General features: G+C 43.3%; 1 protein-coding gene across 1 annotated transcript in view; it reads right to left on the reverse strand.

The window, feature by feature from the left end:
- LOC122551458 (islet cell autoantigen 1-like protein) overlaps window positions 1-14,128 on the reverse strand; it is a 139,107-nt gene that overhangs the window by 16,948 nt on the left and 108,031 nt on the right. The window contains exons 9-11 of the mRNA XM_043693391.2: window positions 12,034-12,125; window positions 7,629-7,672; window positions 5,729-5,827 (exon numbers count right to left, since the gene is read on the reverse strand). Coding sequence (XP_043549326.1) covers window positions 5,729-5,827; window positions 7,629-7,672; window positions 12,034-12,125 — 235 coding nt within the window. The remainder of the gene's footprint in view (window positions 1-5,728; window positions 5,828-7,628; window positions 7,673-12,033; window positions 12,126-14,128) is intronic.

Below are 14,128 nucleotides of genomic sequence, written 5' to 3' on the forward strand. Positions count from 1 at the left end.
AAAGAGGCTTATCAAGATGTTGCCTGGATTGGAGAGTATTAGTTGTAAGAAGACGTTGGACAAACTTGAACTGATTTTACTAGAGCATTGGAGGCTGAGAGGCTGACAGAAGTGTTTAAAATTATGAGGGGCATGGATAGGGTGGATCCTTGGTGCCTTTTTCACAGGATAGAAACGTCAAATACTAATGGATACTGGTTTACACTGAGAGGGGCTGAAGGTTTAATGGAAATGTGTTAGGAAAACTTTTTGTACACAGGGTGGTAGATGCCTGAACCACACTGTCACGGGAGATGATAGAAGCAGATATGATAGCTGAGTTTAAGAGGCATTTAGTCGGACAGATGAATGGGTAGGGAATGGAGGAATATGGTTCGCATATGAACAGATGGCATCAAGGACAGCAGAGATCTGGAGGGCTAAAAGGCCTGTTTCTGTGCTGCACTTTCTATGTTCTATGTTCTCAAACCAGTCACCTGTATCCCCTGGTAAGTGACCTCTCTCCTAGGGAAAACAGGAATTCCCTGTTCCCTGTATCCATATTTGAACACCTCATTTATGATACCCTTCAGACTCTTCTGTTCTGATTAACGTAGCCTATCTAATCTTTCCTAGTAACTGCAATTTACACGCCCTGCCAGTATTATCATCCACTGGGTATCAGAACAGACAGACTTGGGGGCAATCACGACTTGAAGCAAGTGACCAGCAAGATGGTTTAACCTACCCCGTTATTAAAATAGCTTACCTTTCAGTTTTCTGTGTCACATTACTTCAGGAAGGTGTGAAAATTATTCTCATCCTTTTATTCAAATCCTTCTTTGGCCTCACTCAGCCCCATTTGCCAGCCTCACTATCTCGGAGATCTCCATACCTCTGCCTGCTCACCCCTCCCCAGCCATTCTCATTTGTAATTGTGCCTTCTATCTAAAACCATTCTCGACCAAGTTTCAGTCAGCTTCCCTGTGTGACTCGATCTTGGTCTTAACTTGCTGATATTCCTAAGAAGGGTCTTAGTATATTTTACTGTGTTGAAGATCCTATGTGAAGGGATGTTCTCACTGAACATTCCAAGTGACGTATATATTGGTGCTCATTCATTCTGGGAAAGTAACTGGAACCCCAGTCATGCCACCAAAATTGGAACATTCAAAGTGGGAATTATTTGATACTGTCCCAGTAATTTACAGTAAGAAATGCTGAGGAAGCATGTTCGAACTGCCATTAACATTTTTGATTACCCTGCACATTATTTTTAATGATGTGGAGTTGTCAGTGTTGGACTGGGGCAGGCCCTTGTCATGTGGGGCTGTTTTCCCTGCAGCGTCGGAGGCTGAGGGGTGACCTTATAGAGGATTATAAAATTATGAGGGGCATGGATAGGTTAAACAGGCAAAGTCTTTTCCCTGGGGTGGGGGAGTCCAGAACTAGAGTGCATAGGTTAAGGGTGAGAGGGGAAAGATATAAAAGAGACCTGAGGGGCAACCTTTTCACACAGAGAGTGGTATGGGTATGGAATGAGCTGCCAGAGGAAGTGGTGGAGGCTGGTACAATTGCAACATTTAAAAGGCATTTGGATGGATATATGAAAAGGAAGGGCTTGGAGGGATATGGGCCGGGTTTTGACAGGTGGGACTAGACTGGGTTGGGGTATCTGGTCGGCATGGATGGGTTGGACCAAAGGGTCTGTTTCCATGCTGTACATCTCTATGACTCTATGTGACTCTTATACCTATCGTGTCATTCCAGCCACTTGGTTTGTCACAAGCACCATCTTATTTTTGATATTTTGTAATCATCTCTCTGCCTCATAGCTCATTGCTTCACATTATTCGGCCGTTGACACTTTACTCACACATCACCATTCCTGATGAAGGGGTCCTGCCCGAAACGTCGATTCTCTGCTCCTCGGACGCTGCCTGACCTGCTTTGCTTTTCCAGCACCACTCTGATCTTGACTCTAATCTACAGCATCTGCAATCCTCACTTTCACCTACTTCACTCACATTGTTTGAAACTTTTGATCATCTGCAGAGACTTGCTATTCAGCCTGTCGACACTCAATTCACGCCATTTGTACTACCTTTTGACACGCTTAATTACCTGGAATTATCTTGCAATGACCTCTCTCCCTGTAAGTTCTGTGCCTATGTGCTTCCCTCCACTTCATCTGACCAAGGGGCAGCGCTTCGGAAGCTTGTGATTTCAAATAAACCTGTTGGATTACAACCTGGTGTCGTGTGACTTCTGACATTTTTAAAGTTAAAAATCACACAACACCAGGTTATAGTCCAACAGGTTTAATTGGAAGCACACTAGCTTTCGGAGCGACGCTCCTTCATCAGGTGATTGTGGAGGGCTCGATCGTAACACCGAATATATAGCAAAAATCTGCAGTGTGATGTAACTGAAATTATACATTGAAGAATTGATTGTCTGTTAAGCCTTTCATCTGTTAGAATACAGTGATAGTTTCACTTCTTTCATGTGTAAATCACAAAACCCTTTTTTTTAAAAGTTGCATTCTCGGGTTAGCTGTTAACAATGGTGATAGCTAGACAATATGTTGAAGGTGTTAGCCCCCTGTGTTCTCTGTCTATGACCTGATGTTTAGATTGATTCCAATCTAAAAAGTGAAATAACAGAGTTTTACATAAATTCATGCAGTTTTTGAGCTCAGAGTTCGACATGAATCTATGTGGTTTTTGAGCAAAGGGCAATGTAACTCTGAAAGTACCAAAAAAACTCACCACACACAATATATATGTGTGCATGTGGGTCTTTGTCTGTCTGTGTGTGTGTCTGTCTGGGGTGGGGGTTGTGAGTGTGAGAAAGTGTGTGTGTGTAGTGAGTGCAGAGTGTCTTAAGTCTGTGAGGGGGTGCATGTGTGGGAGTCTGTGTCTATAAGGGTGTGTGTGGGTGTCTGTGTGCGCGTCTGTGTGTATCTGTGTCCGTGTGCATGTGAGAGTGTGTGTGTGTAGGAATATCTGTGTGTGTGCGTGTGTCGTGCAATGGTGATCACCTGTAATGTGACATGAACCCAAGGTCCCGGTTGAGGCCCTCCCTATGGGTACCGAACTTAGCTATCAGCCTCTGCTCAGCCACTTTCCTCTGCTGCCTGTCCCAAAGTCCACCTTGGAGGATGGTCACCCGAAGGTTCGAGGCTGAATGTCCTGGGCTCAACCGGGACCTTGGGTTCATGTCACATTACAGGTGATCACCATTGCACTACACACACACACACACAGATATTCCTACACACACACACACACTCTCACATGCACACGGACACAGATACACACAGACGCGCACACAGACACCCACACACACCCTAGATACACACAGACTCCCACACATGCACCCCCTCACAGACTTAAGAAACTCTGCACTCACTACACACACACACACACACACACACTTTCTAACACTCACAACCCCCACCCCAGACAGACACACACACAGACAGACAAAGACCCACATGCACACATATATATTGTGTGTGGTGAATTTTTTTGGTACTTTCAGAGTTACATTGCACTTTGCTCAAAAACCACATAGATTCATGTCGAACTCTGAGCTCAAAAACTGTATGAATTTATGTAAAACTCTGTTATTTCACTTTTTAGATTGGAATCAATCTAAACATCAGGTCATAGACAAAGAACACAGGGGGCTAACACCTTCAACATATTGTCTAGCTATCACCATTGTTAACAGCTAACCCGCGAATGCAACTTTTAAAAAAAGGGTTTTGTGATTAACACATGAAAGAAGTGAAACTATCACTGTATTCTAACAGATGAAAGGCTTAACAGACAATCAATTCTTCAATGTATAATTTCAGTTACATCACACTGCAGATTTTTGCTATATATTCGGTGTTACGATCGAGCCCTCCACAATCACCTGATGAAGGAGCGTCGCTCCGAAAGCTAGTGTGCTTCCAATTAAACCTGTTGGACTATAACCTGGTGTTGTGTGATTTTTAACTTTGTACACCCCAGTCCAACTCCGGCATCTCCGAATCATGACATTTTTAAAGGTTTGGTTTCAGGATTTGGATATTTATTGCCTTACAATGGAGATACTTAAATATCAAGCACAAAGCGTGGAACTTTGATCACTTGTAGAAAAATCCAGTAGGTCTGCCAACTCCTTCCCCTTAAATTCTCCAGTGAATAGGCTGCATGTTGTCAGTAATCTGGCTGTTATTTTTGGTGTCAACCCACAAACTATCGAATTTAGTGATTACATTTTGCAACTCGCTATGCAGGGATTATAAATTCTGAATCTCTGGATCAAATTCGATGACTACTACACCTTAGAAGGAGCTTAGTAAACTGTTTCTAATCAGCTTAGGTTGACAATTGCAAATTAATATACATTCCACACATGTACCAGGCAATGACCACAACAAATAAGAGAGAATCTAACCATTGCCTTACCATCATTGAATCTGCAACTATCAACATTCCAAGAATTACCACTGATCAGAAACTGAACTGGACTGGCCATGCAAATATTGTTGGAAATGTGTTGCTGGAAAAGCGCAGCAGGTCAGACAGCATCTAGGGAACAGGAGAATCGACGTTTCGGGCATTAGCCCTTCTTCAGGAAGGCTAATGCCCAAAACGTCGATTCTCCTGTTCCCTAGATGCTGCCTGACCTGCTGCGCTTTTCCAGCAACACATTTCCATCTCTGATCTCCAGCATCTGCAGATCTCACTTTCTCCATGCAAATATTGTGACAACAAAAGAAGGTGAGAGGCTATGAATTTTTCAACAACTGCAAAACACTCTTGTGGGACATTGGTTAGGTCACTACTGGAATAATGTGTCAATTCTGGTCTCCCTGCTATAGGAAGAATGTTGCGAAGCTTCAAGTAGGTGACGAGGGTTCAAACAAAATTTACAAGCATGTTGCAAGGGTGAGACGGTTATATAGGGAGATGCTAAATAGACTCGGGCTATTTCCCCTGGAGCATCGGAGGATGAGGGGTGGCCTTATGGAAGGTTCTATATAAAATCATGGTTACCTAGCCGAGGTCTCTTCTCCAGACAGGGGAGTCCAAAACTAAAGGGGATAGCTTTAAGGTGAGAGGGGAACGATTTAAAAGGGACTAAGGGGCAACCTTTTCACACAGAGGGTGGTGTGTGTATGGAATGAGCTGCCAGAGAAAGTGGTGGAGGCTGGTACAATTGCAACATTTAAGAGGCATTTGGATGGATATATGAATAGGAAGGGTTTAGAGGGATATGGGCCGGGTGCTGGGAGGTGGGACTAGATTGGGTTAGGATATCTGGTCGGCATGGACAAGTTGGACCGAAGGGTCTGTTTCCATGCTGTACATCTCTATGACTCTATGTCACTAAAGATGTGGAATTACAAAACATATCCTAATGGTGATGATGCAATCATCACTGATTGTTGGAAAAACCCATCTGGTTCACTGATGTCCTTCAGGGAAGGAAATCTACCATCCTTACTCGGTCTGGCCTCCATGTGACTCCAGACCGACAGCAATAGGGTTGGCTCTTAACTATCTTCTAGGCAATTAGGGATGGAATACCTTCATCCTATGGATAAATGAAAAATAAATCAACCTGCACCACATGTGGTGCCCACATGAAATACGACATCTAATACAAATTTTGTTTGATTATTCGAGTTTTGGATAATAGATCTAACCATCACCGAAGTAAAGGTAAGCATGCACATGGATTTTACCCATCTCATCGAGCTGCGTGTTGCTAGACTGTTCCAGTTCTGCAGCTAAATGTGTATCATCCTGGTTGGAAGTGTTCACTGGTACTTCACTCTCACCCCCTGTTAGTGTGGAACAGCACAAAATGAGGCTAGAAGACACAATACTTTACAACTGAAAAATAAACAATTGACAAAAATAAACGTGCATTCCCCCAATACAAGGCCATACTTGCATCAACTTCATTCCACAATCATCAGGATAACTGAACCGGTCTCTCTCTCTCTCTCTCTCTCTCCTTGCATCAAAGTGATGCAGATCTGCTCAGCCTTGCTAAGAAACCAATTTCAATTGGGAAACTAACCTATGGGCTATGGATGAGCAAAGAATGCTGACACACCCAATATGATCTGCCAAAGTGCAGTACAGTACATTGAGACTTGAGTGAGGCCTGAAGCTTGGTCTTGCTGCTCAATACCTTGAATTACTATCTGATCCCTTAGAACACTGCATAACACATCAGCATTGCTAAATCAGCTATAATAGCTCTATAATAGAAGCTATAATTAATCAAAAACAATACAATTTTACTGCTGGAGGACAACTTGGCTACTTCTCAGTTACGTGAGAACTCTGCTGCTGTCTCAACGGATGTCCATTTGGCAAAGCCGATCTAATACTTATTGGATGGTGCTTTCCTAGTCCATTGCAATGATAATTTATTGCAGTCTCTGTGCTTTGCTGAGTATTGAGTTAGACACCACGTTTCAATCGTATTTGATGCTGAGTTAATTGACCTCGTTGTAGCAGCAGCAGCAACAGGTAGAAATCGAGAGACAGACTTCATGGTGACTTTCTCCCTCCCCAGTAACAGAAAAGTGACATTCCACAGCCCTCTTCCTAGACTCGGGATTTCTCTCCGAGTGCAGTACATGGGACATTCCTGACTGCAGCTCCATGCTGATCGGTTTTCTTGCCTGGCAGCTGGCCAGCCTGCTGGTTTAGCTGGTTGATGGTTGAAAAATGGAAGGAAAAAGTTCTAAAGAGAATTTGAATTTAGTAGGGTACCCACATCCATGGTATCACCCAGTGCTCCTGTAATGATTAGGGCCACCAATGTGTTCTTGGTTTCTAGTTCCACTGCAAGCCACTCACCATTCTGATTTGGAAATGTATCGCCATTCCTTCACTGTCGCTGGGTTAAAATCTAGGAATTCTTTGCCTAAGGGGATTGTGGGTCAACCTATAGCACGTGGGCTGCAAGAACACAATATCACCACCACCACCTTCTCAAGCTGGATTTAGGGGTGGGCTATAAATCCTGGTCAGTCAATGACGCTCACATCCCATGAATGAAGGAAAACAAGTCTCCTTTTCTGAACCCTCAGTATGATCTAATAAGGGATCTTGGGTACACTGCAGAATAAAATCAGACTCTTCACTCGGGATTAGCCACACTTGGCACTGCCGATCTGGTCAGAGAACTAAGTAAAACGTTTACTCAGAAACTGAAAACAAGGCGGAACTCTGTCATGAGAAGTAGTTGAGGTGCACAAGATGAATCCATTTGGAGTTTGGGGGCAGGAGAGAAAGGATAGGACAAGGTGAAGCTTAGGTGGAGCATATACACCAGGACAGTGGACTAAATGTGTATCCTATCCCTGTTTCTCCTATTGTGTTACATTTTAGCATCAGTCTCCCTCCTGGTTTTGATGCTGGTTCTCTAGTTTTGGCCCCTGTAGCATTCCAAGAAAATGAATAAATCAGAATTTGTAATTCCCATCTACAGACAGGATGGGATTTGAGCATTTGTTTTTTTTTCCCCCAGATTTATGGTGAGGGAATACTTTGGATGGAAAGTTAAATTCCCCTCAAGTAGTGCTGAAATTTGATGGTGGCTGCAAGGTCCTCTCAATTCTTTACCTGCACCAGGTTCAGGTTCTTCATCTTCATCCAGGACCACCAACCTGCAAACAAATGAAACCATGTCAGATGGAGAAACCTGCTGACCATCCCACTGGTTTCCTATCACAGTTCACTTCCCTCCAAAGCATTTACCAACAAAACTCAGCAGCAACATGTTAACACTGAGCTATGATCAGCTGATTAGCCAAACCTCGATTGTAGGTAAAAGTCTAGAATTCATCGTTAAGGATGAGATTTCTAAATTCTTGGAAGTGCAGGGTTGGATTAGAACAAGTCAGCATGGATTTAGTAAGGGGAGGTCGTGCCTGACAAACCTGTTAGAATTCTTTGAAGAGGTAACAGTTAGGTTGGACCAGGGAAACCCAGTGGATGTTATCTACCTAGATTTCCAAAAGGTCTTTGATGAGGTGCCTCATGGGAGATTGCTGAGTAAGGTGAGGGCCCATGGTGTTCGAGGTGAGCTACTGGCATGGATTGGGGATTGGCTGTCTGATAGAAGGCAGAGAGTTGGGATAAAAGGTTATTTTTCGGAATGGCAGCTAGTGACGAGAGGTGTCCTGCAGGGTTCAGTGTTGGGGCTACAGCTGTTCACTTTATATATTAATGATCTGGATGAGGGGACTGGGGCATTCTGGTGAAGTTTGCTGATGATATGAAGTTAGGTGGACAGGCAGGTGATTCTGAGGAGGTGGGGAGGCTGCAGAAAGATTTAGACAGTTTAGGAGAGTGGTCCAAGAAATGGCTGATGAAATTCAACATGAGCAAATGCATGGTCTTGGCTTTTGGAAAAAAGAATACAGGCATGGACTATTTTCCAAAAGCGAGAAAATTCATAAAGCCGAAGTACAAAGGGATCTGGGTGTGCTAGTCCAGGATTCTCTAAAGGTTAACTTGCAGGTTGAGTCTGAGATTGAGAAAGCAAATGTATTGTTGTCATTTATTCAAGAGGGTTAGAGCTCTAGCTAGGCCCCATTTAGAATATTGTGTTCAAGTTTGAACCCCACACCTCAGGAAGGATATACTGACACTGGGATTGTATTCATTAGAGTTTAGAAAGTTGAGGGGAGAGCTAATAGAAACTTACAAGATAATGCATGGCTTAGAAAGGGTGGACGCTGGGAATTTGTTTCCATTAGGCGGGATACTAGGACCCGTGGGCACAACCTTAGAATTAGAAGGGGTCAATTTGGAATGGAAATGAGGAGATATTTCTTCGGCCAGAGAGTGGTGGGCCTGTGGAATTCATTGCCGCAGAGTGCAGTGGAGGCTGGGACGTTAAATGTCTTCAAGGCAGAGATTGATAATTTCTTGCGAGATCAAGAATTTAAGGGCTACGGGGAGAGTGCGGGTAAGTGGCATTGAAATGCCCATCAGATATGATTGAATGGTGGAGTGGACTCGATGGGCCAAATGGCCTTACTTCCACTCATATGTCTTATGGTCTTATGATATGGCCCAGCCGGATCTGAAAATAAATAGGGGGCCAAACGAACTGTGCTCCAAATATGGTGAAGTCTGCAGTCATTGAACTTAATGGAATAAAAATGGCGCCATTCTAGGAGAAACAACTAAGGTAGGAAAGAACAACGGTTCCAAATCCTTTTTCTTCCGTTCTTCCTCAGCTGAACACATGACTGCAGAGCTGGTGTAGGAGGGAGGCCTTCAGATATGTGGATCACTGGGATACCTTCTAGGGAAGGTGGGACTTGTACAAAGAGAACGGGTTGCACCTGAACTGAATGGGTACCAATATCTTGGGTGGGAGGTTTGTTAAAGCTCTTCAGGAGGGTTTAAACTAGTTTGGCAGGAGGATGGGTACCGGAACTATGGCTCAGAGGATGGGGTAGCTGGTGAACAGGCAGAATCAGCGTGCAGAGAGTCGGTGAAGAAGGATAGACATATCTATTTTAACGCAAGAAGTGTCAGGAATAAGGGTTACGAACTTAGAGCATGGATCAGTGTTTGAAGCTACGACGTTGTGACCATTACAGAGACTCGGGTATCAATGTGGCAGGAATGGTTGTTGGATGTTCTGGGGCTTAGATGTATCAAAAGAAATAGGGAAGGTGGTAAAAGAGGTGTGGCATTGCTAATCAGGGGTAGTATCACAGTTGCAGAGAGGGAGGTCGTCGAGGAGTTTGTCTACAGAGTCAGTACGGGTGGAAGTCAGAAGCAGGAAAGGAACACTCACTTTATTGGGAGTTTTCTATAGGTCCCCAATAGCAACAGAGACCAAGGAGCAGATTGAGATGCAGATTTTGGAAAGATACAGAAGTAACAGGGTTGTTGTCATGGGTACCTTTAACTTCCTTAATATTGATTGAAAGCAGATTAGTGCAAATGATTTGGTTGGAACAGATTTTATCACGTGTGTCCAGCAAGAGAGGATGCTGCCTGGACCGGAGGGCATTTCTCATGAAGAAAGGTTGTGGGCGCTGGGGCTTTTCTCACTGGAGTGAAGAAGGATGAGAGGTGACTTGATAGAGGTGTATAAGATGATGAGAGGCAGAGATAGAGTGGATAGCCAAGGACATTTTTTCGCCAGGGCGGAAATGGCTATCACGAGGGGGCATAATTTAAGGCGATTGTCAGAGGTAGATTCTTTATACAGAGAGTGGTGGGTCCGTGGAATGTACTGCCACCAGTGATGGCAGTATCAGATACATTAGGGACATCTAAGCAATTTTTGGATAGGTACATGGAAGATAATAAAATGAAGGGCATGCAGGTTAATTTGATCTTAGAGTAGGATTAAAGGTCGGCACAACATCGAGGGCCGAGGGGCCTGTACTGTGCTGTTCCTCCTCTGTATGTGACACTAAATGGGAATTAAGATTCTAACAGATTTATTTCCAAAACCTCAACATGTGGAAAGCGGCACCTCACTCAAGTCTTCCTCTGCTTCTAGAATCCATTGGTTCCCATGTCCCTCAATTTCACTTGTTGGTACCAATGGTAGCTTACTTGCTGCGTGCATCAATAACTTGCTTTATTAAATACTGCATATTTATAACAAAACTTCTTCATCTGTGAGGCCTTCCAGTAACAAACAAGCTACTTTAATAGTCAAACTAAATGGAAGTCTCTACATATTTCCACAGTAAAGGTAAAGAGCCTAATTGTTGTGCCTGCAGGCTCCAGAATGGGAGAATAATGAAAAAGGGTTTGAAATCATGCACAGCGGAACAGTTATGATCTTGCTTTTAATAAAATAATTCTTTGCTATGTGACCTGCATCAGCCTTTAATGGATGATTCTCGAGATTACTATGAGTGTGATAACTGTCTCAACACACTGCTGCTGTTTCCTCACACCAAGAGCCTGTTGTGTTTCCCCATACTTGCTGGGCACCTCTGACGATTAACTCATGATTAAAGAAGAGTGGAAATTAGGAGGAACTTTAAATCTGTCTTTCCCTCCACCGAAAAAAACATCATTTTTATTTCCTGAATTCCTCAGTACGTCTTACTGCAACTTTAGACTATCATTTATTACACAAGGATGTCCCACGCTGGAAAAGAGCTCAGTCTATAATGAAGACCACAGAAGTCACCTCATACGTTTAATACATCAATATCCACTATGGGAGAGAAAATTCTATTTGTTCTTGCACTGCAATACATTTAAAAATCTGAAATGATTTACTAATTCTTTCTATTTATCTGCCGATCTCTGTCTTCACTGACCCTCCCGCTCAGTACACGTCCTGTTCTCTGACCATCCCCACTCCTCACATCTCCCACTCACTGTTTCCCTGTCCCTGCTCCCCCCACCCCCCAAACAACAAAATTATGATCTCCCAACCACTCAAAACAATTTATTTCTCTCATCCTATGGAAGTCTCGGGTTAGGTCACTGGTCAGCCAGGTTTCACAGGCTTAAGGAGCTGAATCACCTTGTCCCTCAGACAAAGAGGCAAGAATGAGCCAGGGCAGCTATCAGCAATTAAATCCAGTTTATCCTAGTCATTATGGCTGGCCAGGAATGTGTGCCATAGTGGATAACACATGGAAGCTCTTTTTGTAATTTATTCCAGTGTTTACAGATGTATAGTAATTCTTCCACATCTTGATCAGTTGGGGGTGAGTCATCCTTAGCTCTGGGGTCCGTTTCAGCTGATCTCCAGCAGACAGTGGAGAAAAGATTCAAATATGTGACCAGCTCAGAATAAAGTCATGAGCAAGGCCATCCTAGAATATACTGTAACGTGCCTTATAGTCAGAAACATCTTATAACAACATCTGCCTGTCCCCACAGATTGATTTCTTCATCTGGCTGAAACTTGCTTCAAGAAAGGCATAAAGTGAGTGTGCGACCAGTGAACAATGCAGCTGCTGACTAGTGAGGTACAGCCATTTCCACCTGGCCCCTCCTGGCTGTGATTACAGGGATCTTTACTTACTTGTCTATGTCATTAGTTACACATTCCTTCTCTTTCTCTTGATTCTGGTTGAGCTCCTCCTCTGTTAGATGACTAAATGGGTCTTGCAAGCTCTGAGAGTTTAAAAAGAAACAATCAAAGCACTGAAAGTCAGAAATGAGACCCTGCAAATTCAATTATTTGATTATTTTTTGGTTCTAATATTAACAAAGGAGAATAAATAACATTTATTTAGTCCTGGAGTATGAAGTGACTACATCTTCACTGAATAATTGCAGTAATGATCCACAAGCACAACCTTGCATTTGGTGTCTTTCACTTATTGGTTGTGGGCATCATGGGATAGACCAACATTTAGTAGCAGTGACTGATACTTACGGTAATTGGGAGTATCACTGTCTCATCTACCCCTTGGGGTAGACAGATAAGAAACAAGGAATTCTTCCAAAACTCCTGACCAATACTTAGTCATCGATCAAAACAGATTCATTGGTCAATATCTTATAGATCACAGAATCTCTACAATGTGGAAGTAGGCCATTTGGTTCATCGATTCCACATCAACCCTCTGAAAAGCATTCCACTCAGACTCACTCCAACACCTAAAATACCTCAAAAAAGGAGCAGCCTGTTACAGCCAGAAATTTTTCCCATCCGCCATCTTGGATTACCTAGAATCCTTATGGGGCAAGGCTTCAGAAATCTGAAGCATAAAAGGACTTAGGAGTCCTCGTTCAGGATTCTCTTAAGGTTCAGTTGGCAGTCAAGAATGCAGATGTAATATTTGCATTAATTTTAAGAGGGCTTGATTACAAGAGCAAAGATACACTGCTGAGGCCGTCATTTGAGGAGCAATTGAGGACTCTGGGTCTGTACTCAATGGAATTCAAAAAGATGCAGGGGGATCCCATTCAAACTTACAGAATACTGAGAGGCCTGGATTGATTACATTAGATTAGATTTCCTACGGTGTAAAAACAGGCCCTTCGGCCCACAGCGACCCTCTGAAAAGTAACCCACCCAGACCCATTTCCCTCTGGCTAATGCACCTAACACTATGGGCAATTTATCATGGCCAATTCACCTGACCTGCACATCTTTGGACTGTGGGAGGAAACCCGCGCAGACACGGGGAAAATGCGCAAACTCCACACATACAGTCACCCGAGGCTGGAATCGAACCTGGGACCCAGGTGCTGTGAGGCAGCAGTGCTAACCACTGAGCTACCATGCCGTCCAATTGTGCACATAGCACTCCAGCCTAACCAACACTCTGTACAACTCCAATATTACCTGCTTGTTCTTACAAGATGTGCCATGCCTGGTGAAACCAAGTGTCCCAAATGCCTTAATTCACGCGCTTTGCCAACTTCAGAGATCTGTGAATAATTACCTCAAGATCCCTCTGTTCCTCTAAGCTACCCAGTGCTCTGCCATTCATTAAACATTCCCTCATCTTGTTTCTTCTTCTTAAAGTGTATCACCTCACACTTATCAGGCTTAAGTATCATCTGCCACTGGTACGGCCATCTGACTAACCCATCTTTATCTTCCTGCAGCCTACAACCATCTTCTTCACTACTAACCATTCCACCAACCTTAACATATACCCCCACATTTTCTATATCATCCATGTATTTAACAAATAATAAAAGTACCCGTACTGACCCTTGTGATACACTGCTGGACACCGGCCTCCAGTCATTCAAGCAGCTTTCTACCACTACCCTTTGTGTCCTATTAAAAGCCAGTTTCTGATCCATCTCACCAGATTTCCCTCAATTCCATGTGCATTAACCTTCTGAGTCAATCTCCCATGTGGGACCTTGTCAAAAGCTTTGCTAAATTCCATATAAACTACATCAGCTGAGCTTCCCTCTTCCACAAACTTGATCATATTTTCAAAAATATTCTAACAAATTTGTTAGGCATGACCTCCCTCTGACAAAGCCATGCTAACTATCCCTAACTAACCCATTCCTTTCCAAGTGGATATTAATTTGTTCCTTCAGAATTTTCTCCAATTGTTTCCCTACCACTGACATGAGACTCACTGGACTGTAATTTCCTAGTTTACCTCTATCACTCTTCTTGACACAGATCTATGATTCTATGA

Source organism: Chiloscyllium plagiosum, unplaced genomic scaffold (genome assembly GCF_037043375.1).
Source record: "Chiloscyllium plagiosum isolate Xiang-an unplaced genomic scaffold, Cpla_swu_hap1 HiC_scaffold_7, whole genome shotgun sequence".
Taxonomy (NCBI): Eukaryota; Metazoa; Chordata; class Chondrichthyes; order Orectolobiformes; family Hemiscylliidae; genus Chiloscyllium; species Chiloscyllium plagiosum.